The sequence below is a fragment of the Myxine glutinosa genome, chromosome 11 (assembly GCF_964187855.1).
Source record: "Myxine glutinosa chromosome 11, kmMyxGlut1.1, whole genome shotgun sequence".
Taxonomy (NCBI): domain Eukaryota; kingdom Metazoa; phylum Chordata; class Myxini; order Myxiniformes; family Myxinidae; genus Myxine; species Myxine glutinosa.
In genome coordinates, this window is record NC_136271.1 from 121,398,350 (window position 1) to 121,426,182 (window position 27,833).

The window sequence follows — 27,833 nt, forward strand, 5'->3', positions numbered from 1 at the left end:
TTATTTTGGGGGGTGCACTGCCTCAAACCTGGTGTGTTAAACCTATCTGTTGCTGAAGGAGGACAGGGTCTGATCGCCATTACCAGCAAAGTGATGGCTTTTCGCGTCCTTTCGCTTCGCAGACTGCTGTACACGGACGTCTCGTGGAAGGCCTTGGCTCACTGCCTGCTTTGGCAGACAGGGAAACTCGGCTATGATCAGGAACTGTTCCTTATTGACACCAAGAAAGTTGATATGGCATCAGTCCCCCCTGTTCTACAGGAGTGTGCTGGAAGTATGGCAGGCGGTTACCGTTCGCCGTGATAACAGTAACCACTCTCTTGAAATGTTTTTAAATGAGCCAATCTTTTTAAACCCCATTTTTGAAGGGGTCTACAGCAATCGTACCTTTATGCAAAAGTTTATTGATGTTGGATGCACCAAGGTTAAAGATTTTCGAACCCCTCCTCTTTACAAATGGAAACCAGCTGCTGACGTTGCTGTGGCCACTTGAGTTAGGTCAATTCGAGTCATTGGGAGGATATTTTCTGTGATTCTGCACTTTTTCAAGCAAACCAGGCTAAAATGGGCTCCACAGGTGGAAGCTGGCCCTCTCTCATCCCACCATCCTTTTCCAGAGCTTTTGCTACATTTTCAAGGTTTCACCTCCTTTCAATTGATGGGCAAATCTTCTGTTTATGGTCTGTGTGTTAAAACCCATGTTCCTGATAGACCTGCAGAACCACAAGCGCATTGGAGGAGAATGCTCCAGACTACTCGTTCCACTTCGATCAACTGGCTTATTATGTACAAGGTACCCGTCGCCAAACGCTCCGGAGACTTGCAGTGGTGACTGGCACATTACATTTTACCCTCCAATGTTTTATCTCACCGTATATGTTCCGATAACACAGAATCGTGTCCCTTCTGCGGTGCCACAGAAACCATTTTTCACATTTTTATCGATTGCTCTAGGTTGGCACCCCTTTTTACAGTTTTATCACGTATTATCCGGGGGGCTAGGCCTAGTTTTTACTCATTGTGTTTTTATTTTCGGCTTTAGCATCTCCCACCAGTGTAAAGATGAATGCCTTTTAGCCAACTATTTGTCGTCTGAGGCGAAGCTTGCTATATACCTGTCAAGGAAACACAAATGTTTGTGATTCTGTTGCTGATGGTGTTCACCTTTTTAAAGCCTTGGTCACATCACGTGTACACGTTGAATTTAAATCCAGTGATTGTACACTGTTTTCGCAGCGGTGGTGTGTGAAGGCATCCTTACGTGAACTTGTTGATGGTGTTCTTACATTTAATTTATAATTTACCTTTTTTGACTTTGCGCAGTCACCTGCCTGTATTTGTTTGATTTCTCTTGTACACAACGATTCCCAGCAATAAAGAGGAACAAAATGTCTCTCTGTCTGTCTCTCTGTCTCTCTCTCTCTCTCTCTCACTCTGTCGCTGTCTTTCTTTCTTTCTTTTTTCTCGCTCTCTCTCTCTCTCTCTCTCTCGCTCTCTCTCTGTCGTGGTCCTGGCTTCGTGAAGGCGGGGGTACACTATCCTGGATGTAGGGATCTCTGGGTCGCTCCTGCGAGATCGATCGCTGTCTCCATGCTGCTGGAATGTTTGAGAGAATGGTGTGGGGCTATACAACAACAACAACAACAACAACTCTATCCATTTATCTCAATCGCATGGAGGAGCTTATCACATTCAGGAAATGGGCATTAGGAGATGTAAAAGTATGCTTGGACAAGGGCAAGTGAACACGTTGAATGGGAGTTGAACCGAACATCCCAACACCAAAAAGCCCGGTCTTACAAGATGGTTTGGAAGTCGACTACTAGCCAAGTTGAGCTGTGCAGTCGTCTGGGTTTGATTCCCGCACTCGATTATAATCTATCGGATCGGTGTTTCACAAAGTGTGCCATCATTTGGATGGACGTTAAAGATCCCACGGTGTCCTTCATGAAGATTAGGTAAGTTATCACCTGTACCCTGAACAAATTCCAAATTCCCGCTTTGCTACACTGCTGGGAAGGCAATGGCAGACCACCTAGCGTAATCAGTGCTAAGAGAGTGCCTGGGTATCATCGACGCTCTATGGACATGCCAGAGATTGATAGAAAGACTACGCAAACAAAGCAACACCGCAGTCGTTCTAGATAACACACTTGCTCTTGGAGATTATCCTTGTTTGTGTAACTTATTTGATTAAGAGCTTCCGTGCATCTGTTTATTTTTGCTCCAAGGGAAGATGGGTTGGTATTTGGGCGTCGCTTGTGAATTACAACTTTTGCCTGTTGGTTCCATCATTACTGAGGCTAGGGTGTTTCAATGACGCAGTGCCCCCCAGCATGTGCGGGCAGGAATTTGGGGGTGTTAGTGGGAACTGGCAACTCTTTAATACAAGACACCGAGGGATCTTTAACGTACAGCAACTAGTGCTGGCACACGGGCCGGACACCCGGTTAAGGTCCGTCCATGAGAAAGCTCGGGACGGACGACATAGTTGTTGATGCAACTAACACCAGCCCGGAAGTTTATAGTCAGGTCGGAAATCGAACCTCCCCCATGCAAGCCATACAAACATCCCCTATTGCATAACGAACGCAAATATGTAGCTAGAATGTGTCGCCTTCCCCTCTTCACCCACCTCTGCCACCAGTGTTTGCTCGGTCCGTATTTTTACGTCTCCCTGCTTTGCTCCCTCTCTTTATCTTATCCCAACCATCTCACCCTTCCTCTTGCCACTCTGCACACTCTACCGTCTGTCTCTCCTATCGTTCTCCCTTCTCATGCCCTTCTTTCGGTTTAGCCCTCTCTCTCTTCCATCAAGTACATTTAATATGTAATAAATAGATGATCGCAAACTTTTCGAAGCGAGGCGAAATCATTCAGTGAAGCATATACACGATACAGCATACGAGTGCAGTGATGTTTTGTGGCAACGAGGCCCACAAAGAAACGATGGTTCTCCTTTTGTTTGTGGCCCGGCCATGAGGCCCACAAAGACACTATGGTTCTCGTTTTTGTTCGTGGCCCGGCCATGAGGCCCACAAAGACACGATGGTTCTCATTTTGTTTGTGGCCCGGCCATGAGGCCCACAAAGACACGATGGTTCTCCTTTTGTTCGTGGCCCGGCCATGAGGCCCACAAAGACACGATGGTTCTCGTTTTTGGTTGTGGCCCGGCGATGAGGCCCACAAAGACACGATGGTTCTCATTTTGTTTGTGGCCTGGCCATGAGGCCCACAAAGACACGATGGTTCTCCTTTTGTTCGTGGCCCGGCCATGAGGCCCACAAAGACACGATGGTTCTCGTTTTTGGTTGTGGCCCGGCGATGAGGCCCACAAAGACACGATGGTTCTCATTTTGTTTGTGGCCTGGCCATGAGGCCCACAAAGACACGATGGTTCTCATTTTGTTTGTGGCCCAGCCATGAGGCCCACAAAGACACGATGGTTCTCCTTTTGTTCGTGGCCCGGCCATGAGGCCCACAAAGACGCGATGGTTCTCCTTTTGTTTGTGGCCCGGCCATGAGGCCCACAAAGACACGATGGTTCTCCTTTTGTTCGTGGCCCGGCCATGAGGCCCACAAAGACACGATGGTTCTCCTTTTGTTTGTGGCCCGGCCATGAGACCCACAAAGACACGATGGTTCTCCTTTTGTTCGTGGCCCGGCCATGAGGCCCACAAAGACACGATGGTTCTCCTTTTGTTCGTGGCCCGGCCATGAGGCCCACAAAGACACGATGGTTCTCGTTTTTGGTTGTGGCCCGGCGATGAGGCCCACAAAGACACGATGGTTCTCATTTTGTTTGTGGCCTGGCCATGAGGCCCACAAAGACACGATGGTTCTCGCTTTTGTCCATATCCCAGCCATGAGGCGCACAAAGACACGATGGTTCTCATTTTGTTCGTGGCCCGGCCATGAGGCCCACAAAGACGCGATGGTTCTCCTTTTGTTTGTGGCCCGGCCATGAGACCCACAAAGACGCGATGGTTCTCGTTTTTGGTTGTGGCCCGGCCATGAGGCCCACAAAGATAGGATGGTCTCATTTTGTTTGTGGCCCGGCCATGAGGCGCACAAAGACACGATGGTTCTCATTTTGTTCGTGGCCCGGCCATGAGGCCCACAAAGACGCGATGGTTCTCGTTTTTGGTTGTGGCCCGGCCATGAGGCCCACAAAGATAGGATGGTCTCATTTTGTTTGTGGCCCGGCCATGAGGCCCACAAAGACACGATGGTTCTCATTTTGTTTGTGGCCCGGCCATGAGGCCCACAAAGACACGATGGTTCTCCTTTTGTTCGTGGCCCGGCCATGAGGCCCACAAAGACACGATGGTTCTCGTTTTTGGTTGTGGCCCGGCGATGAGGCCCACAAAGACACGATGGTTCTCATTTTGTTTGTGGCCTGGCCATGAGGCCCACAAAGACACGATGGTTCTCGCTTTTGTCCATATCCCAGCCATGAGGCGCACAAAGACACGATGGTTCTCATTTTGTTCGTGGCCCGGCCATGAGGCCCACAAAGACGCGATGGTTCTCCTTTTGTTTGTGGCCCGGCCATGAGACCCACAAAGATACCATGGTTCTCGTTTTTGGTTGTGGCCCGGCCATGAGGCCCACAAAGATAGGATGGTCTCATTTTGTTTGTGGCCCGGCCATGAGGCCCACAAAGACACGATGGTTCTCATTTTGTTTGTGGCCCGGCCATGAGGCCCACAAAGACACCATGGTTCTCGTTTTTGTTCGTGGCCTGGCCATGAGGCCCACAAAGACACGATGGTTCTCATTTTGTTTGTGGCCTGGCCATGAGGCCCACAAAGACACGATGGTTCTCATTTTGTTTGTGGCCCGGCCATGAGGCCCACAAAGACACGATGGTTCTCGTTATGTTCGTAGCCCGGCCATGAGGCCCACAAAGACACGATGGTTCTCATTTTGTTTGTGGCCCGGCCATGAGACCCACAAAGACACCATGGTTCTCGTTTTTGTTCGTGGCCTGGCCATGAGGCCCACAATAACACGATGGTTCTCGTTATGTTCGTAGCCCGGCCATGAGGCCCACAAAGACACGATGGTTCTCATTTTGTTTGTGGCCTGGCCATGAGGCCCACAAAGACACCATGGTTCTCGTTTTTGTTCGTGGCCTGGCCATGAGGCCCACAATAACACGATGGTTCTCGTTATGTTCGTAGCCCGGCCATGAGACCCACAAAGACACGATGGTTCTCATTTTGTTTGTGGCCTGGCCATGAGGCCCACAAAGACACCATGGTTCTCGTTTTTGTTCGTGGCCTGGCCATGATCTCCCCTGACAAACGAGGAATGCGGTTCGAGTCCCGCTCTCACGTCGATGGCCGCCCTTGTTTGAAGCGTGAAGTTATGCCAAAACTTTCCTGCGTCTTTCAAACCTCTTGTGTTCACTTGGTCCTCCGAGGTCAAATATTTGGCAAGGCGTTACTCCGCAAAGCGAGCAATGGAAAATGCTGTCCAAACGATTATTGGGCCAACTTTCGTGAAGTTGTTTGTCGACTTCGCCGCACACATAGTATTGAGAATCTGAGATGTTTGTCATATTTATCGTTCTTGGATTCAAGGTCTGGTTCAGTTTTTTGTCTGTGTCAAAACATGGAGTGTGCGAATTTGGAAACGAGGACAGGCGCAAAGACTTGATCATGGAAAATCATGCAAGGAAGGGAAAATAAAATAATAAATAAATACATACGTAAGTACATACATACATATACACATAAATAAATACATACATATACATACATACATAAATAAATACATACATATATATATAAATAATTACATAAATAAATACATAAATAAATACATACATACTTAAATAAATAGATACATACATAAATAAATACGTGCTCAATGCATGTATTTATTTATGTATATATTTATGTATATGTGTGTATTTATTTATGTATTCATTATGTAATTATTTCTATATATATGTATGTATTTATTTATGTATTTATTTATGTAATTAATTGTATATGTATGTATTTATTTATGCATGTATTTATTTATGCATGTATTTATTTATGCATGTATTTATTTATGTAATTATTTATATATGTATGTATTTATTTATGGATGTATTTATTTTTGTATTTATTTATATATGTATGTATTTATTTATGTATGTATTTTTATTTTATTTTATTTATATATGTATGTATTTATTTATGTATTTATTTATATATGTATGTATTTATTTATGCATGTATTTATTTATGCATGTATTTATTTATGTATTTATTTATGTATTTATTTATATATGTATTTATTTATTTATGCATGTATTTATTTATGCATGTATTTATTTATGCATGTATTTATTTATGTAATTATTTATATATGTATGTATTTATTTATGGATGTATTTATTTTTGTATTTATTTATATATATATGTATTTATTTATGCATGTATTTATTTATATATGTATGTATTTATTTATATATGTATGTATTTATATATGTATGTATTTATTTATGTATTTATTTATATATGTATGTATTTATTTATGCATGTATTTATTTATGCATGTATTTATTTATGTATTTATTTATGTATTTATTTATATATGTATGTATTTATTTATGCATGTATTTATTTATGCATGTATTTATTTATGCATGTATTTATTTATGTAATTATTTATATATGTATGTATTTATTTATGGATGTATTTATTTTTGTATTTATTTATATATGTATGTATTTATTTATGCATGTATTTTTATTTTATTTTATTTATATATGTATGTATTTATTTATGTATGTATTTATTTATTTATTTATTTATATATGTATGTATTTATTCATGTATTTATGTGTGTAATTATTTGTATATGTATGCATTTATTTAATTCTGTATTTATTTATATAATGTATGTATTTATTTAAGTATTTATACAATTATTTATGGATTGATGTATTTATTTTTGGATTTATGTACATATTTATGTATGCATATGTATTTATTTACGTATTTATTTTTGCATGTATTTATTTATGTAATTATTTCTATATGTATGTATTTATTTTTGCATGTATTTATTTACGTATTTTTATGTATTTACATTTACAAATTTACGTATTTCAGGCTCGTGTAAGAGCTAACATTAATCATATAAAAACAAACTGACACATAAAACATAAGATAAAGGGAGCGGGAGACAAGATGGGGAGAGAGGAGAACATGGACAAGTACAACAGGAGAGAACCGGGATATCGGGAGATTTGTGGGAGGGAGAGGGCTTGGGGGGAGGGGGCATCGGAAGGGGGGGGGGCGGTGGAAGAGGTTAAAAAAAAAAAACACATGGACACTGCTTGGACTTCCAGGAAAGAAGTCGGTATTTCAAAAAAGTGGATCTGGAGTGAATTAACGGGGGTAGAAAAGATCAAGGTTTTGGATTTTTTTTTTTTTTTTGTATACAAGATCGAGGCTCGTGTAAGAACTAACATTAATGACAAAAAAGCACACAAGTACAATATTTGAGTACAACATAAATAAATACATAAATAAGTACATGCATAAATAAATACATATACAAATAAATTCATAAATAAATACATGCATAAATAAATACATCCATAAATTAATTCATAAACCCATAAATAAATGTATAAATACCTAAATAAATACATACATATATAAATTAATGAATATGAATGAATGAATGATCGTTTTAAAGGCAATTTTCCCCGCTAGGGCGGGGGTTAGCCTTGCGGGCCCCATGACAATCATGGTTCCCTGTTTGAGGCAATGTTTTTATGGCCGGATGCCCTTCCTGACGCCAACCCTTAGTCGCCTCTTCGATGCGCAGGGAAACGGTGTACCTATTCTAAATCGGGGTACACACCGTGACAATCGGGGTACACAACATATAAATGAATACAGAAATAAATAAATGCATACACATACAAATAAATACACACATAAATAAATACATAAATAAATACATACATATATAAATAAATATATAAATAGACACGTAAATAAATACATCCATAAATAAATGCATAAATAAATATCATGGGCCCTGCTCGGGGTCGGAGACTCCAAGGCGCCATGAATCAATTTTTATTTTCGAAAGAAATTCCAGCATTCCTTTCAATGAATTGTCCAACGGGATTGTGCGTGCTCTTACCTTTGAGCTGTCTCGACTGGGTTCGATTCCAAAACCCCACTACAGTATATAAACTGTCGGATTTGTGTTTCATAGTTTGTTTGTCTCATCACAGGGTGCCATCTATCCGACGGACCTTTAGCCGGCTGTCTGACTGACCCGTCTGATAGAATTAGTGTGTAGACGTTAAAGATCCCCCGGTGTACCTCGGGAAGAGTATGCAAGTTGTCGCCGGCACCCTGAACAAATTACAAATTCTTGCCACCTTCAGTCGAACGTCAGGGTTGGAGAGCCGGTTCGTGAAAGACTTTGGGCAAAAATGTTCGCCGGTTGATCCACGAAGAAGGTGGGAACAATTGGGGCTATGTAGTAACAGTCGAGGTCGTAGCAGTAGTAGTGGTAGAAGTAGTGGTAGACGTAGTGGTAGTAGTAGTAGCAGTAATCGTTGTAGTAGTCGTTGTTCCAGTTGTAGTAGTAGTAGTCATCGTTGTGGTTGTAATAGTTGTAATCGTTGTAGTAGTAGTAGTAGTAGTAGTAGAAGTAGTAGTAGTAGTAGTAGTAGCAGCAGTAGTAGTAGTAGTAGTAGTAGTCGTCGTAGTAGTAGGGTGTCATTGCAGGTAACAGTGGAGAGAGAAGTCCAAGGTTGACCTTTTATTGATTGACCATAAACCTCTTTCCTTTCCAAGGTTGACCTCTTTGACCTCTTTCCAAGATCTCTTTGACCAAGGTTGACCTCTTTCCTTTTATTGATTATTTTTTATACACCTTGATTCGATGATTTCAGTATTGTACCAATTTTCCCCAAGGGATAATGACCGAAGATATCCGATTATGATTGTGTTTTTGTGCACGCATATTTTGACCGTCTCAGCAATGTAGCAATCAAGGTATTCATTCTCGCATATGCATCACCTTGCGTATGGCTGTTGGCTGCATCACTGCATCTTGAGACGTGGCTGAACCAACTAAAAAAAGTGGAGTAATATATATGGATATGTATATATATATATATTTGTAATTGTAACTTTTAAAGCATGCAGATTGCAGATAGTGATTTTTTGTTTGTTTGTTTTTGGTCCATTCATAGACCTTTGTGTGGAGGATGGACTCAATGTTTAGACTTCACGTGGTGTTGTTATCCGTTTTGATTACCATTGCCTATCTGGCACGCGAACATGTCATGCAGATTGTTCCGCAGACAAACTTAACAGCAGCATCAGTAGGATTCGTGGAATTTGGACAATATAAAGTGTGGGGTGCACGTGCATGGGGTCACGTGATGGACAAACGACCGATAGATCTATTGTTGGAGCGTGCAGCGTGCAATTTAAAACTCTTTTTTGTTAAATTAAGCTTCAAAATACAAATTTTAAAATATTTATGCGATCTGGCAGAGTTTTTAGTCTTTTTTTGCTCTTCAGTCCATCTAATACATTTCTCGTAATCACCCTGCACACACCAAAAAGCAATTGGTTCATGTCCGTCTGTCCATCCGTCGGTCCATTAGGTCAGTTTACTAGCACGGGTACCCGGCGTTGCCGTCTATTTTGTTGTGGGGGCCTAAAACACTTCCCTGCACCCACAAAACAATGGGGTTCCCACAGACTTTCCTACAACCACGATAGAGCGAGTAAAAATTTTAAAATTCCCCAAAAATCAACGTTTTATTTCAAACTAGCAGAGTTACCCGGCGTTGCCCGCAAAATAAATAGTCAGTCACGTGTGTATCGTGGGCTTTTTATAGTCAGAGGAAGCCACGCCCTTTGGGCACGCCTTGCCACGCCCCTTGTGCATGCCTTGCTGCCACGCCCCTTGGGCACGCCCCTAGTCTAAATCTGATGCGCCCATGTTTTTTGTCGTGGAAAGTTACCCCCCATGTACCCCCTCTTCCCTCTCTAAGTCACTTCCTTAGGCTGTCCATGAGGCACAACCGAACAAACAGACGTTCACAAATAGGGTTATAGATTTTTCATTTTGGAATAAAACACTCGCCCGCACTCATTGATGAATGTCTGAAAGTTTGACGGAGATACGTTCAGCCATCTCTGAGAAAAATGACGCTCCACACACAGACACCCTCACACACATACACAGACACACACACAGACACACATACACACAGACACACTCACAAACACACACACACACACACACACACACACACACACACACACACACACACACACACACAGACATACACACACAAACAGACAAACGGTTCTCTTTAGTATAAATAAACGATCGTAAAAGGAACAAGTTATTTAAATTGAATGTTATATTGTCATCACGATTCGGAACATGAATGTGAAGACAAGTTTCTCATTTTACTGTACATTTGGCTCTAAATTTGGCCCGATCGTGCATTCACAGAGTCGTGAGATAATATTGTACACCGCTGCATGACGTCATCGCCAGGCACCAAGGGGGCCTAGCGATGACGCACGCTGAAAGGGAGTCTTCAGTTTTCACTCTGGTTTATTTTTTGTTACTTGTGAAAATGGAAGATTTTTCAAGTATATTGGTTGGTCTTGTGCGTTATTCTGTCTGTCTGTATGTCAGTCACCTACAGGTTGCAATTTTCAACCGATCTTCACGAAACTTCACCAAATTGTAGTGTTGGTCATAAGCAAGAAGCCTGTTGTTTTTGGGGTCAAAAGGTCAACATAGGCCAAAGGTCACCAACTTGTCACGTTTCTAAAATCCTCAATTTTCATCCGATTGAATTGAAATTTTAAGAGGATTTGCATATCTGGTCATTGAATTCAACCACCAATTATTTTTGAGGTCATCATAGGCCAACAACTTATTTTAAGGATTTGGCAAGTATCGTGCTATGCACGACATATTTCTTGTTTGTTTGTTCGTTTGGCCGGGTGATATGTCAGCCATCCTTTTAGCTGGGAAGCTGACATTTTGGCACAATAGTGAGCACGTGCTTTGGCAAAAAACGGTATTTTTTGTTTTTTGATTAATCAATTAATTGATTAATTACTTAATTATTATCGATTAATTGAGTCCTTATTTATTTCCGTTCCCATCTAGGCAATATCTCAGGCACCTTTCGAGCTAGGAAGCTGATATTCGGACATGACAGTGACCAAGTGATTTGGCTATAAAGGATATTTTTGATTTATTGATGAATCATATAATCGATTAATTATTTGTTGATTAGTCAATTAATGCATTAATTTGTTTTTTTTCGATTAATGACTTATTCAGTTAATTTTCAAAAATTACAGCTTTGGATGAAACACTGGTGATTGAGGTATGTTATTAGCCATTGATTGAGAAATTATTGTACGAATATTATTTATTGATTTGGATTATGCAATTAATCAATCAATTATTGTACACCTTTCCCTTCCAGTACCGTCTCTATGTCTCTATGTTCTGCACGGTAGCATTGCCGGGCACCGAAGGCATGCTGGCAATACCACGCTGGAGGATGTTATTTATTTATTTGGTATGGGGGTTGTGTACTTTGAATGTATCTGTACTTGTTTTCACTCTGTCTGTCCGTCTGGCAATCAAACATAATTTAAAATCATTCCAAACAGTAAACTTACTGTTTTAATGACGTTATAAAAGACACACACAACAGGCACAAATAACTAATGTAATGTGTTTGATTGGGTGATGTAATAGATGCTGGAGAAACCGGTGGTAAAACCTGGAATTTATTTATTTATACGTCTTTAGACCTATTTAAACCTTTATTTTAATTGAATTATACACTTGACGGTATAAAATTAATTGCTTTCATAATACTTCCAACGACTATTCTTTTTGTCGATATATAGCATGAAAGGGCATGGCATGTGTATTGGGGTGAAGAAGATGCCGCCATAATGGCTACGTTATTGGATCAAGTTTTCATCATTATTATTACTAAAGGTTTAAAATTTCATATCTTAATAACTCAAGAAAATAAAATTTATTTTATGGTGTTTATGCAGGAAAATGATCCTGGCGTTGGCTTAAAGGTTGAGGGAGCTGCCTTAAGACCTTAGGGTCTTGGGTTTGAACCCCTGTCGGTCCGTTAAATAACACCAGGTGGGTTGTCTCAGCCTGTCATCCTTCCGAGGTCGTCAAAATGAGTACCAGCTTACTGGAAACGGGGCACTGCATCAGCGACGCAGTCACGCTCCCAGAAGTGATGCAACCAGCAGTCCCAGGCTGCATAGAAAATAAAAATAATAATGAACTTTATTTTATGTTCTTAATAACTCTTTTGTTCATGAAAATAAACATCACAAAACAATGCACAAACATATTAATTAAGGATACACTTTGGACAAATTTTAACGTTGACGCCCCTAACTCTATTTCCCCCATTACCCCTACATTTGCGGATTTGCGGTTCACGTGGATTTTCTAGACCGTAACCGTAACCCCCACGAACGGCCAGGCCCTCCTGTATATACCTAAACACTATGCGGGGTATCGTGTTCTATGAACTCTCTCTCGTGGTGCTATTTGTTGTCGGCTTGTCAGTTGTTGATTGGTTTGTTCCCTTGTTTTATCCCCGATATCCCCTTCCTCTTCGTGCTGTGTTTAATTCAGTTTTGAGTTTCCACTTCCTTCCATTCTACTCCATCTCTTCCATGAGCCTCGACCCTGTATACCAAAAACTCCCTCTTACTAACTGATCTCACCTTCCTTTTGTCAATTTTACCTCTCTCGTTGTGACTCCGCCTCCCACAGGTATGTGATTATGAATATATATATATATATATGGATTCAAACCGTGATTTCGCTCGATAATAACGCGATGATTTTCATGTGGTGACGTCACAAGCATACACATGGTGACGTCGCCGCATCCTGAACGAATATTAGATTCCTGATTAATATGTGGCTCGCAATTGGTGTGATCCTGATGGAGATTCATTGGTGGACACGAGGGTGAAACCAGCACTCGGTCTTCGGGACCGGCAGCGAAATGACAACTATTAAAGTGTTTTTTTAAAGCTGGAGGATCGTGTAATTTATCGGTCGACTGTGGTTTTATTTTCCGATTCATAACGTGACCTCTGTGCGAACTTTTCACGTAATTTAATAAGTCGAAAGCACGTATGATATGATGTACATTCTCGGAATTGAAGTCTTTACTGTTGACTTTAATTAGGTCCCGCCCATCGCCACGCCTCCTGGAGTAATGTTCCCGCCCAAATGACAGCTCGGTCCCGCCCACCAACCGATTGACATCGCTCAAGCTTAGCTGTCGTTACCGCCCGTGTCCGTGCGCGCGGCGTGCTGTGCGTGTAATGATCGCCTTGTAGATTAGCAAGAGCGAACGCACAGAAAGGGGGCACGAATACGAATTACCGGGGGCGACACCCGCGGCGTCGGCATGAGGCGGCGGCGGACGGTCGTTGCCTTCGTGCTTCTCTGCCTCTCTCTGTTCGTGCTGTCGCTGCTGAACGTGCTGCTGCTGCTGCCCGCCGCCTTCGCTCCTTCGGAACGAGAAGCGGCGGAGTTGCCGCCGAAGACGTCGCGGAGCCGCGGAGCCGAGATCCCGCTGCTGCTGCGGCCGCTGTCGCTCCTTGCGCGCTCCTGGCGCTCCGAGCCCTCGGGAGAGCTCGCCCAGGAGCTGAGGGCGCGGAGAGCCGAGATCTCCCGGCTCCGACGCCTAGCCCTGGCCGGAGCGCGTCCGGGGGGTTCCGAGCGGCGCCTCATGGAGCTGGAGCGACGCAGAGCCCGACGCGCCGGCGGCCGAGACCCCGAGCCGCTCGACTGCGCCGACATCGACTCCCCGGAGAGCCTGCAGTACGTCGGTGGTGGCTTCACCAAGGCGGTGTATAAAGCGGTGCTGGGTGGTCGCAACGCGCGTCCGGTCGCCCTGAAGACCGTGGACCTGGGAGGTCGTGACATGGCCACGTGCGTGCAGACGCACAACGACCCGGAGTCGTGTTACCGTCTGGCCGCGTACAAACTGCTCAAAGAGATGACCCTGCTCAGCAGCCTCCAGCACCCGAACGTCGTACAGGTGAGCCGGACAAAAGAAATGGCGCGAGCTACCGATACCAGGTAACTTTTGTAACGCTGCCCCCGCCTCCCCTACCTAACACACATTGTTGATGTGTCTGCCATGGTGACCCTATAAATCCATCCAAAGTGCACTCCCAATTCCTCGACCCTTTGTCCTTCCAATTGTTTAAGAAGATGGACAAAGACCAAGCTGTCCATGCACGTGAAACCTCTGCAAGCAGGTACGATGTTTCTTATTTTCGAGCAGAGACCCGTTCCGGATTTGGTGGCGCATTTTGTTTCGGGTCGTTCTTGAACGACCTTCGGATGGTCCACCGATGGATGCGAGGTGCGCGTCTCCCCGCCCTGTACACCTGTCTCCATACCTGGCTGCGCCCCGCACGCCATCCTCACGCGTCCCGCTCCAGGTCCGACTCGCCTCGCATCAAAAGCTCTTTGTCCCATGTCTGCCATTCCTGAAGGAATGAAGGAATGGCAAAAAGCAGCCGATTGTACATTATCGGGGGCACTAATCCGTGCCCCATTAAAGCGGAAACGCCGTCCGACTCGCGCACAGTCCTTCATTAATGAAATTATTGTTTTCAAACGACTGCAATCAATTGGCAAATTGGCACCAAGGTAACGAAGGTAACCAGCTGGCACACGCAGCCTGTGATCTTCCCCCAAAAAAACGAGGACATTCAATTGATTTTCCCCAATTTCCCAAAACAAAGGTGTGCAGCCCATGCCCAATTAGGCACTCCCGACCTCATGAAATGTTTCACATTGAACTCAGTAAATGCACCTGGTGGGGAAAAAACTATTTATTATTTAATTAAGCTGGCTATCCTGTCCAAATTCCAAATTCTTGCTCTAACTTACGTTGGTCCAATCGAAAATTCCACATTCCATCACAATTCACTGGAAATTCAAATTTGGGAGCTCGAATGAAAACCGTTGCTGATGACGTGGAAGGATTTTTGGGAATATGATCAAAACAGCGACGGTGTGGAGGGTCAGAGTATGGACGACCTGTGTGTGCGTGCTTTTCCTTCCTCCGAAAAGAAAGGATTGCCTTGGTATCCCAGGTGCATTTACCTGAAGCCACAAAAAATAGACAATTAAACAATAAATTGTACAATGTAATTATTAATTATTTTGTTGATTTTAATAAAACTTGCCAATTTAAAAAGGGCATTTGTAAATGAACCTTTTGTTATTTATACCTGTTTTGGTTACCATCCAGAACATTCGAGAATCCTTTATTTCAGGTGAAATTGCTGAGATTACATTGACCACCTTGGGAAAGGATGCGCGGCGAATGTTTCCGGCACTCGCGCTTTGTCTTGTCTTTTTGCTCTGACGAAGGGCTAATGCTCGAAACGTCAGCCACACCTGGTTTCCCACGGCGGTAAACTTACTCTTGCCAACTTTTATTTCATAAATGCATTTGTTTATCTTGTCCGCCGATGCCGACATAGACCGACATGCTCCACCGTAGACTATTCCGTTGTATCTCCAAAGGGTACATTGGACTGCTTCCAGTCTGAAAAGACAGCGGGGTCCAAAATTCCATGAAATGGCCATCTTCTTGTTAGGTTTGTGCAAAAGGTGGGGGAATTAAATCCAATATACAAAGCTCTTTCTAACAACTCACTGGGTGGTTCGTGTGCAACCGCCCTGCTGCTGGTTGCATCATTTTTCTGTGGGTGCGTCTGCCACTGATGCAATGCCTCTCTATAACCAGTTATCTGGTACTCATTTTGCTGACCTCAGAAGGTTGTCAGGCTGAGTCAACCCCACCTGGTGTTAATTCAATGGGATTGGAACTCAGGACCTTAGGATCCCAAGCCCACCACCCTAACCATTAGGTGATGACAACTCGCTGACTGATATTAATGTTCGGTAGCTTCCTGGTGTCGTAGAAAGCTGAAATTTGGCGTGCCAATGGACATCAAAGCTGGTACACCGGGAAAATATCACAGAACGGTCGGAATGCATCCGTAAATGAAAATGTAAGTACAAAACCGTAAACGCATACGTAAAAAAAACCCCCCAAAAAACCCCAATCAATATCGAGCATTTGAAAATTGTAATTTCTATAACTGTAAACTGTAAAATAAACATGACAATAATGTCTGTAAATGAGAAAAAGAAAAAGCGTCCGTAAATAAAAATTTACGTAAAAAAGAAACCATAAGGGCGTCAGTTAAAAAAAAAGACCTCAATTGATATCTAGCATTTTTGAAAATTGTAATTTATATATCTGTAAACTGAAATAAAATTCTAAATGAAAATTTACATGTCCATGAAATAAATAAATGAAACCTAAATTGATATCTAGCAGCAGGTCGGTGATGCTTGCCTATAATCATAAAACCTCTATTATGTACTATGTACAAAGCACGGGTTGTTATTGCTTACACGATGTGTAAGCATACCCCACTAGTACTTAATAAATGTACATATATAACGTGACATAGAACGACAATTGCAATAGGCCTCATTAGCTGTAGCACAGGCGTTATATGGTCGTCACCGGGCAGCCCGGTTCAAGTGTACGAAGGACGGCCCCGTTGTCGTGCTTTATGACATTTTAACTGCGCAGTGTTAAGATCAAGTTGAATAATTTTGAGACGTATCCGTGCATGATCATATAACTCAGCTTGGGTTTGCTGATATGAAGCAAAGCTTGGCATGAATCATGTGTGCGAATAATAACAGTTGGTATCATTGTCATTAAATTTTTCAACTCCTCATACTTCTTGTTAACACAGTCTTATTGCAAATTGATGACGGTGCAGCCTTAACAGTTTCCCATATCTTTCAGAAACACTTCGCAAGCTTAGCAGAGAATCTTTACTGCAGGACATCATGTTATTCCAAGCTCTACCTACATTCCTTTAAAAAAATGCAATAAAATCCATCCTGGCATGGACAGGGGGAAAGATAAAACTTTCAAAACTTCTTGACTCCCTTTAAGAGCACATACATTAACACTTGGGGCACGACTGATTTACGTCGCAGCTGCGATTCCCAAACTTTACATACAATCCTGTCTGATTACAGATATCCTCATCCTTTAATACGAAAATATTTTCCCATCAAGTTTTGCTCCTTCAATAGGTGAACTTTCACAAAGACGATTGATGATTTCATTATATGTTGCATTTTTTTTTTTTTGTGGGGTTGGTGCAGCACAGGCGTGATGGGCCGAATGGCCTCTTCCTGTGCTAAAGTTACACGTGTGTATTGTTTTGTAGCATCATAAGCATGGTCACAACTAAATTCATGCCTTTCATCAGACATGAAATATGAGGGTGGTTCAAGTGTGATGTATTGGTTTTGTTCTAGAAAACTAAAAATGTACAAGGAAGTTGATGAGATTGCCCCTATTTCTCAATGCAATCACTTGATTTGCGTGAATATCATCATGGTAGTGCATTGATTCCATATTGCGTAGAAAAATTTTTATTGCAGAAAATTTGTACCGAGCACAGAGTTTCTAAAAATCCACTTCTAAAAATCTAAAATCTTTTCTAAAAATCCAGAATCCAGTTTCTGCAAATGTATGCAGCCATTTCAGGATGCAATATTTGAGTCTTCTTCATCATCGGTAATATTAATGCCACCCAGATGTTCTGCCGGTGGTCCAAATAAGTTAAAATCACAAGGAGACAAGTCTGGACTGTGCGGATGATTTAGAATGTATCAACCTATCTCCATACTACCTTGGTGGTAGCGTTGCATTTTCCCCACCGGCATTTATTGGGTTCTATTCCTATGACTGCTCTGGGGAAATTTCCACAGCCTGCAACAGAGTGGCATCCTGTCTAGGATTCCGTCCTAGCCATGGGGAATATTCACAACTTGTTAATCCACAGATGCTTTGTTGAGGTTGTGGGCCTCCAGCACCACCACCAGAAACCTATCTCTGCGAGAATAAAGTGGTCATGTTTTCAGTTTGAGGGCGAATATTATCCATCTGATGACGAAACATTGCAAAACATTTTGGTGATTGGGACAAACATCAATGTCTCCAATCAGTGGTGGGTTGATATGATTCATATGTAGCGAGGAACTCAGGTCTCATCACTTCACACTACACTTGTTCGTCTGTCCGTGTGTAATGCTCCTTTCCACCCACTGGTTGGACAGCTGGCCTGACTCCACCCACAATTGTAACCTGAAAGATCATATGGCCACCATGTTGGTGCTATGCGAAGCCGAAGACCTCTTCAAAGTTGTCATATTCACAATCACCATGTTGTCCCTATAAGTTCTCCCTTCAGTGGAAAATGACCAAAGGATCATCAAATATCGAAAACTTGGAGCCGATGGGCATCACGGAATTTGAAGGTCACCATTGTATAGGCCTCAGGCTTCAGGCCTAAGGCTTATGGTGTCAGCCTATTGGCAAGTGCAATTGGAATCTATCTGAGCTATATAACCACGATATATTATACTGTGAATTCACATTGTTAGTGGGCATGTATTTGCTTCAAAGCTGGGTTTTTATTTTTTATTTTCCGGAGCGATCGAGGCAGTGGTCTGTTGCCTATACACTGCCCAAATATCTATGTGACATTCTCTCAAGCAATCGCTTTTACCGTGGAGGTTCCGTGGATTCTTGCTATTATTTCTGTCTATTTTATTTTAAACGACTCGACCAGGGACCATAAAACCCATGCCATTATAAAGGTCATCGGAGTTCCAGGAATCTCGCAAGATTGTAAAAAAAAAACATCAGTCTTTATTTATTTTTAATGGTGTGTATATATGCATCGGGAACAAAGATAATTGGTTTAGGGTCGTTTATTGGCACAACTATTTTTTTGGATACAATTCGGGGCTCGTATTAGAGCTAGAAATTATCCTATTCATGGTCACTTGCAATTCCACGGGGTTTCTGCATATCTTGTGGGATTGTGAGTTGGATGGCGACCATGATGGGTCATGACATCCAGGAGCCGTGCTGCTACTGATTCAATCGTGTTTTTTTGTGAAGTCCGTGATAGCATGATCGTGGAGGGAGCAAAGTCAAATATTCTACTGTTTCAATGAGGTAATGACTAAATATGTAATGATCAATGTGGGAATGCCTTTCTGCTTTTATGAGCGAGGGAGAGTGAGGAGGCGGTTGAGGTTGGAGAGTTGGCATTGGGTGGACCGAAAGGAGGGGGGGGGGCGGGGGGGTGAGGGAAGAAAAGAGGGGAAGGTTGAGGCTTTGGGGAGGGTTGAGGACTTTTGTGGTGGGGGGCGGAGGGGTGGTTGAGGAGTTGTGGTGGAGGTGTTGGGGAGGGGTTTGAAGGCTTGCAGTGGGGAGGACATTGAAGCTTTATGGTTAGGATCAGAAGTTGAGGACTTGGTGTTGGGAGGGAGTGGTTGAGGACTTGGAGTTTAGGAGGGGGGAGGGGAGGTGGATAGGGAGGGTTAATGATATGGGGTTAATGATATGATCGTTGAAGACTTGGTCACATTTTACATTGCGCCAATGTTTTGGGGTTTTATTATTATTATTATTTTTTTTTCCTGTTTGTCCTCAATAATAATAATAATTTTTTTCCCCTGTTTGTCCTCAATAATCCCTCTCCATGCTTCTAGTTATCTAGTAGCTTCCCAGGAGCTACGTTGCAATGGCCACACAGAGGTTATGTTTTCACCCCTTTCTGTTTGTCTGTTTGACTGTGATCAGGATATCTCAAAAAGTTGTGAACGAATTCGGACGAAATTTGATGGACAGGGTTGGGTGTGTGACAAGGACAAATCCCTTAGATTTTGGTGAAGATCCGGATATGAGAAGTTTTTAATTTAACAAGTGATTATTTGCCATTGAGAGATGTGGCCTTAAACGTGATATTGCATGAGTGCTTAAAGTTCACTCACACATTTTCCAAACAAGGCAAGAGTATTGGGTGTACATATGAATCAAGTTAGTCATTGAGGTATTTCATGTTGCGTGCCTCATCATCATCATCATCATCATCATCATCATCATCATCATCATCATCATCATTATCATCATATACAGAGTGTTGGTGCTGTGGAAGCAGTTGCTCGGGTCACCACTCCAACTCAGGGAGTCGGGGCATCAATTTGGAATTTGTTCATGGCGTCGAAGCAGTTGCTCGGGTCACCACTCCAACTCAGGGAGTCGGGGCATCAATTTGGAATTTGTTCATGGCGTCGAAGCAGTTGCTCGAGTCACCACTCCAACTCAGGGAGTCGGGGCATCAATTTGGAATTTGTTCATGGTGTCGAAGCAGTTGCTCGAGTCACCACTCCAACTCAGGGAGTCAGGGCATCAATTTGGAATTTGTTCATGGTGTTGAAGCAGTTGCTCGAGTCACCACTCCAACCCGGGAAGTTATGGCAGCAATTTGAAATTTGTTCATGGTACCGGCGAAAGCTCGCCCATTCCTCTCGAAGGACACTGTGGTATCTCTAATGTACACCAACTAATGTCAGCAGATGCGAGGACATTTTAACATCTATCAGAGTGATGGCACACATTGGTGGATTCCTCTACCCGTGAAACAATGCGATGACAGTTTTAGCTGGGACAGCAGTTGAACCCAGGCTAGACATCTTTGAAGTTGGTGTGCATACCTCTGGGTCATCCTGCCAGCCCAGGTCTGTCAAAGCATAAAATCGATAAAAGCTTGATAAGGGCTGAGTGTGTTTACCTTTATGTTGTGCCCCTCAGCTCTCCTGATGCTCAGTACAACTACCGTATTAGCGCTAAGTGTTGACAAGACTGCAGCAATGATTTCCTGGGTTTTTTATTCTACTAAACTATTTTTTTCTGGACAGATTGCACAGAAATATCTCGATTGATCTCATAACTGTGTCCTAGCTTGGTTTTCTCAGCAGGTGTAGTAATTGCACTGAGTAAATGATCAGACAAGTTCGCTAATAAGCCAGCTAATAGGTCTGAGTTGATACAGGGACCTCGTTCTGTACCCCGGCTGAAAATTGAGACGTGGACATGTACATGCCATCGTTGTAATCTTAGCTTTTCTAGTCTGCGGCGTAATCTGTCTTGCCTGACAGACTGATATAATGGGATCATTTGTTGAGTAAATGGAATGTCAATATGAATGTGACAGAAGCTGCAATTATGTCTCTGAGATTTATATGACCTTTAGAATGTGGAAGAATAATGACGGACCTCCCAATTGCAGGCAGAACTAAAGCGGCACTCGGCACAGAGCAAACCTCCACCAGGCTGAACAGTTTACATTTTGTATCCATCCCAACGATAGGCCAGATCTGGATCCAAAAGGAGCTAAAATCAAATCCGCTTATTTTTGTCCCTTAGCCAACTCATTCACGTAGTTTTGTCATAAGTTGTCCACTTGAAATATCATGCTATATATGTTTTTTTTTGCGCGTCAGGAAGGGCATCCGGCCATAAAAACATTGCCTCAAACAGGGAACCATGATTGACATGGGGCCCGCAAGGCTAACTCCCACTCTAGCGGGGAAAAATGGCCTTAAAACGATCATGAATATATCGTTTTTGGCCCTATCTCTCGATGGTGAAAAATCACTTGCAATTTTAAAAAATTCTCATATTCGGATCTTCACCAAAATTGAATCAAATATTCCTTGTCGCACACCCAACCTGTCCACCAAGTTTTGTCTGAATCCGTCCATAACATTTTGAGATATCTTGATATATATCGATTTTTGCCCTATCACTCAATGGTGAAGGTGTTGAACCCTGGTGTTGGGCTAGCGGCTAGGGTGCCGGCTTAGGATCCTAAGATCCTGGGTTCGTAATCCCGGTCGATTGCTGAATTAACGCCAGGGGGGTTGACTCAGCCTGTCATCCTTCCGAGGTCGGCTAATTGAGTACCAGTTCACTGGTAATTCCCTGTTTGTCGTTAAAGGCGGCAAAAAGGGTTGGCGTCAGGAAGGGCATCCGGCCGTAAAACATTGCTTCAAAAAGGGGACCGAAAAAACAACAACAACCACGGTGCCCGAAAAAGGCCAACCCCCGCTTGCGGGGAAAAATGGCCTCTAAAGGTGGTTATTTTATATATATATACTCAATGGTGAAGAATCCCTTTAAAAATTCTCGGATCCGGATCTTCACCAAAATGGAAGCAATTCGTGTTTTTAACACACCCAACCTGTCCACCAAGTTTTGTTCAAATCCGTCGACAACTTTGTGAGATATCGTGCTATATGTCGAATTTTGCCCTCCATCTCAATGGTAAAGAATCACTTAATTATCCGATCCGGATCCGCACCTTCACCAAAATTGAATCAATTCTGCATTGTCACCTACCCCACCTCTCCACCTACCCCACCTCTCCACCAAAGTCCACAACTTTTTGGGATATCCTGTTCACAAATAGACAAATAGACAAACAGACAGACGGGGGTGAAAACCTAACCTCTATGCACCTTAGGTGGCGGATGTAATTAACTGCCCAGTGCCCATTACCAATTACAGACGTTCTTTTAAAAATTAGTGCAAGATTTTAACTTTCCACTATTACCGGGATAATGAATATCTAATGTCAGTGACAAGTGAACATAACTGAGCTTGTGATTATAATGAATATGAATGTTCCAGTGCGTGGCTGACAATCGATAAAAAAAATCTTGGGATGAGGAAATATGAAGGGGGAGAGAGGGAGCACTGTGGAGGGTTGTGAGTGGGTCAATGATTCTCATGGAGTAGTCGTTGTTATATATTTATGGCCCAAATGGAATCATGAGTGGGAAAACACACTAACATGATTGGCTTGTGTTCACCTAATCCCATCATATCGTGAGAGTAGAGCAGGGCCCGTCTCTCATATTTTGTGTTCGCCTTTGAAATGTCCCTGTGGAGTCAAATTTGCCATGAATGATCGTTCCGGTGCTCATCAGTGGGTTGCACCTCATCATGCCATCCTCATGCGGTGGTCAATGGTTGCCATCTCATCTGCATTTCGGGCATGGACGCTAAATAGATAGTTGTTATTGCATTGTTATCCTGGGAATTTTTCCTGCCTCTACATAAATAATACTGGATAGGTAAGTTGGTTATAATAAAACAGATGTGAATATTTTCACATTGAGTTTGTCTGATACTAACAGTGGTACCTGGCATTGCCCAGTCTATTTTTTGTGGGGGCTTAAACCACTTCCCTACACCCACTTAAAGTATGGGGTCGGGGATCATTTGACATTACCTTTCACATGCAAAGGATTAAGCACTGGAGTTTTTTTTATCCTACTTTATTTTTCCAATTTTTTATCAGTCTAAAACACTCTGCGGAACTCGCTGATGAACCTCTGAAAGTTTGACGAAGGTCCGTTCAGCCATCTCTGAGAAAAATGACGACACACACACATTTGTCTTCTCAATTCCCATATCCTCAAGCATCTTGAATCTCCCAGCTTTCTATCTGACCATCAATATGGTTTTCGCAAGGCAAGATCTACCGGTGATATCCTTTCTTGTATTACAAATGTCTGGGACTCTTCTTTGAGAGACTTTGGGGAATCCTTTGTTGTAGGCCTTGATATCTCAAAAGCCTTTGACAGAGTTTGGCATTGGGGTCTGATATCTAAGCTTCCTTCTATCAGCTTTCCTCCTTCACTCTGCTCTCTCATATCGAGCTTTCTCTCCGACCACGCTATCTCTGTAATTGTTGATGGTTCAACATCTTCCTCTTTCCCTACCAACAGCGGTGTCCCTCAGGGTCTGTCCCGTCTCCAACACTCTTCCTTCTTTTTATCAACTAGTGAGATACCCGTGCTATGCACGGGTGGGAGGCCAGGAGCAAGCTGGCAATGCAGATACGGGGAATGCTAAAGCATGAAACCAATAAATTCCACATTCCTGTAGCACCCTCAGTCGCACGTCAGACATGGACAGCAAGTTCGTGAAGGACTTCCATGAAAAACGTTCCCGTTCACAAACAAACGGGTACGTTCACGTATAGAAACATCTATCGTGGGTCCGTGGCGAATCTGCATATGGCGATCTGCGAAGTTCACGTTCAGAAAGTAGAAACCATCACGGCATGTCGTCATTTACTTGAACTCGATAGCTCTTTTTTCATTCCAAACAACATAACTCCAATCACAAATTAATCACAAAATAAACTTTTAACAACATTGTTGATGTTTCCTTCATTGTAAAAACTACCAAGTCAACAGTTAAAAGGATTTTGAGCCGATAGGTGTTACAGCCTCGGCAAGATCGATGGAGACAGCGATCTGTTGGCTTATACACCACCCAAATAGCTATGTGGAATTCTCTAATGTAGAGATTAAACCCACGTCGTTTGAACTTTGGCTGAGGTCATTATTTACTTTTAATGATGTTTGTATATGAATCAAAAAGAAGATAATTGGTTTTGGGTCGTCCTTTCCGCATATCTCGTGGGATTGTGAGTTAGAGAGATGGCGGGGAAGGGGTTGGCATTCTCTCAAACATGGATTCAACCCATGTCCTTATAAATGGTCTTTGTCCGAGGTTACCGAGTCCGATCGGTGCAGCTGTGCAGCGATCGGTGCAGCCGTTTGTGCGGCACCCGGGAAAATAACGTTATGCGGGAGTCCAAACCTGAAAATGCTGGAGGCCAAAGCTGAAATTTGAAAAACAATATAGCCTATTTTACTCCAGGAGATCCCAGGATTACCCACCCAAAATATCGTTGCGATCGGTTCAGCCGTTTTTGCATTACCTTCGAACAGATGGACAGACAGACGGATGTACATTTGGTGAATTATAGTAAGATGACCTTCTTTCTTCTACAAATAACCAAATGCACCCGTATGCTGATGACTCTACATTACATTCCTCCATGTTTTTCCCTTCTGCCCAATCTTCCCTCACTCGATCTACAAGTCGTTTCATCACAGCCTCCTCTTTAAATTTAGTAGGGTGGCTTAGCGTCAATTTTGTCGATTATCGTTACAGGGTGGATAAAAGCGTCATTTTTGGTACAGAGCTTCCTTGTGGCCTAAATTTTGATTTTAGAAGGGGTGCCACCTGAACGGGGTCATGGATCCGGGTCAGGGGGGGCAGGGGCACTAACCCCCTCCCATGTAGCTGTAATACGGGTTTTATGCCTTTCTCACATTGTCTATTAACACCATTTTGGGTTCGTAACCGAAGTTACGCACAACATTTCATTTTAGAATGTGATGGCCCTTGTAACAGGGGCTAAAGGTCAGGTGAGGGGCCAGGGGGAGCCCTCCCCCCCCCCCCGACTTCTCAATGTCAAAAATATGGGCTTTGTTCGCAGTTATTAGAGATTTATTTCTGAGTTAACATGTGTTGTTGTTTTCGTTTTATGATGGGTGCACTTGGATTAGGTCTGTCGTTTGTTGCCCACACAAAATCAGCGACACTTTGTTGCAACATTAATTCTCCAAGTTATCTTTCTGCTTGTGTCAGGTAAAATTTAAACGTAGCATAAAATACAGACATCTGAATTTTTTTGATGTTGAATCATGATGATGATGTTGAATCATTTGATGTTTGATGTTGATGCCCTTTGATGTTGAATCCATCCATTTCAATTTTGTGCTTACAGCTTCGACGTATCGCCATGGATTTCAACTGGAGCCGCTGCATCATTTGTCAGAAAGACGAGGATGAACCGTTAAAGTGTCCCATGAAGTCCTTAGATAAAGGCGTTGATGGAGCAGATGCCTATAAATCATTTTTGTTAATTGTGGAAGCATTTCGAGCCATTGATGCTCTTCCTACTGAGCTCTACTTTGGTGAAGAAACTGCTGACAGTTTTGCTTCACATGCTGCTTCACATGCTGCTTCTTGGCACAAGTCCTGTCATTTGAAATTCAGTAACTCTAAGATTGAAAGGGCCAGAAAAATGAAAGATTCCAGTGATGCTGTAAGCAAGAAACCTATAAAGCGCCGATCATTTGATGTTGAGAAATGCATCTTCTGTGAAAAGGGAAAAGAGGAAGATGCCTTACATGAAGTTAGCACCCTGGAAGCAGACAACAATATCAGGGAAATGATAACCGAACTGAATGACACAAAACTCATGACTAGAATAGTTGGAGGTGATCTCATAGCACTTGAAGCAAAGTATCATCTACTGTGTCTAGTGAGCTTAAGAAACCGGTATTCCAAATCTTGGAGAGACTGACTGTAATCCTATATGACAAATCCAGTCCACTGAGTTCTGTCAATGAGACGAGGAGGAAACTCTTCTGCCACGAGAATCGAACAATGGAGAACTTGCCCCCAACACAGGATGCACTGCTGCAGCTTGTAAGAAGGGCAATATATCAGGCAGGAATCTGGACAACAAGTACTCAGTCTCTGCAAGTGATTCCATCTCCAGAAGACTATGGCTGGACCAAGGAATCAGGATCCTGAGTGCCGGTGTGGATGACAGTTCCAGAGGTCTCCAGAGCATGCCGAGAACTGATCAAATGTTCCTGCAGAGGAAACTGTTCTACCTGCAAATGTAGCAATGCAAATCTGGATTGCTCTCCACTCTGCAAGTGCAGCTGTAAGAAATAGACTATGAACTACTGCATTGCAAGATACATCTGTCTCATTTCTGCTTTTTTTTTTTTGCTAGAAAATTGGGGGGGGGGGCTGCAGCCCCCTCCCCCCCGTTCCAAGGCCCATGCTGAAGATCTCGCATGTGTTTTATTTCAAAAATAGGAAAATCTAAAATCAAAAGTTGGGACACAAGATGAGCTCTGCCAAAATGTGCCTCATAATTGTCACAAGCAAAGAAAAATAATATTGTTACGGATCTCAATGTCGGCCTTTTCCCCTTACCAAGGGGGGGTTAGCCCCTTGTTTGTTACTGACCGACGTGAGTCCTGGAAATCCCAACGCTCCTTCCGGTCGGGAGCAGCCAGGGTAATTGGTCAATGAAAAGTCCCAAGGACCTGAGTGCCACTCCTGACCGTGAAGCAGGGAAGAGACTCCCGCTCGAACCACGGTTTTAGATAGACTATTTGTCGAGCGGTTTTAGCAACCCGAAGTTCGAGCCGTTTAACAATTACTAACCCGATCCTGAGCGTTGGCCAAATCGTGCCACGTATATCAATGGGGGACAGGACGAAAGCGATCGGATGGGAAAGAAAACCAAAGTGAAGGAACAGATATTTATTATAACAAACACCAGAGGAAAAGAAAGATCAAAGCTGTACAAAGGTAGATGGATGTAAAAAGACACAGGGCAGCCTTATCTATACAGTCTTACTTATACCCAGGACAGAACAAACAAATACAGACTCACACGGGGATGATGACAGGAATGGCAGGAGAAGGTCAGTCCAGCTGGCAGGAGCGGCCGGTTCGGCTCGTTCAGCCGTCGAGGTTCCGCAACGACCTCGCGCCGTTTGGTTTTAAGCGAACCCGACAACCGCTGGAACAAAATGTGGTTGCGTCAACGCCACGACTCTCTCTCTCTCTCTCTCTCTCTGGGGATAATACTGGGATTTCCCCTCGCAGGCAAGGCATGATCTCTTTTTGCTGCACGCGCATCGCCTCTGCTGGTCTGAACCTTTTTTTCCTTTTGCGCGATCCTCAAACGCATATATTAAGCGGGGTCGTGACACGCCCTCGGCCGTTTGGGTCCCGCCCCCGTGCTCGGTTTGTAGCCTTATTAGGCAATGGAGCTGAACAGCTCTGCCGTCGTGGCGAGCCACGGTCACGCCTCTTCTTGGCGATCCCGCCCTTCTTGTCCAAACAGAGCACGGAGCACATGTTCAA

General features: G+C 43.1%; 1 protein-coding gene across 2 annotated transcripts in view; it reads left to right on the forward strand.

Annotated features, from left to right (window-relative positions):
* Positions 1 to 13,320: 13,320 nt before the first annotated feature.
* The window catches only part of PKDCC (protein kinase domain containing, cytoplasmic), a 49,683-nt gene continuing 35,170 nt past the window's right edge, over positions 13,321 to 27,833 (forward strand). Inside the window, exon 1 of one of the 2 annotated variants that reach the window (XM_068131155.2) lies at positions 13,321 to 14,132. In XM_068131155.2, the coding sequence (XP_067987256.1) occupies positions 13,497 to 14,132 (636 nt within the window). In that variant the 5' untranslated portion in view covers positions 13,321 to 13,496. The remainder of the gene's footprint in view (positions 14,133 to 27,833) is intronic. The other variant, XM_068131156.2, reaches the window with a different exon arrangement.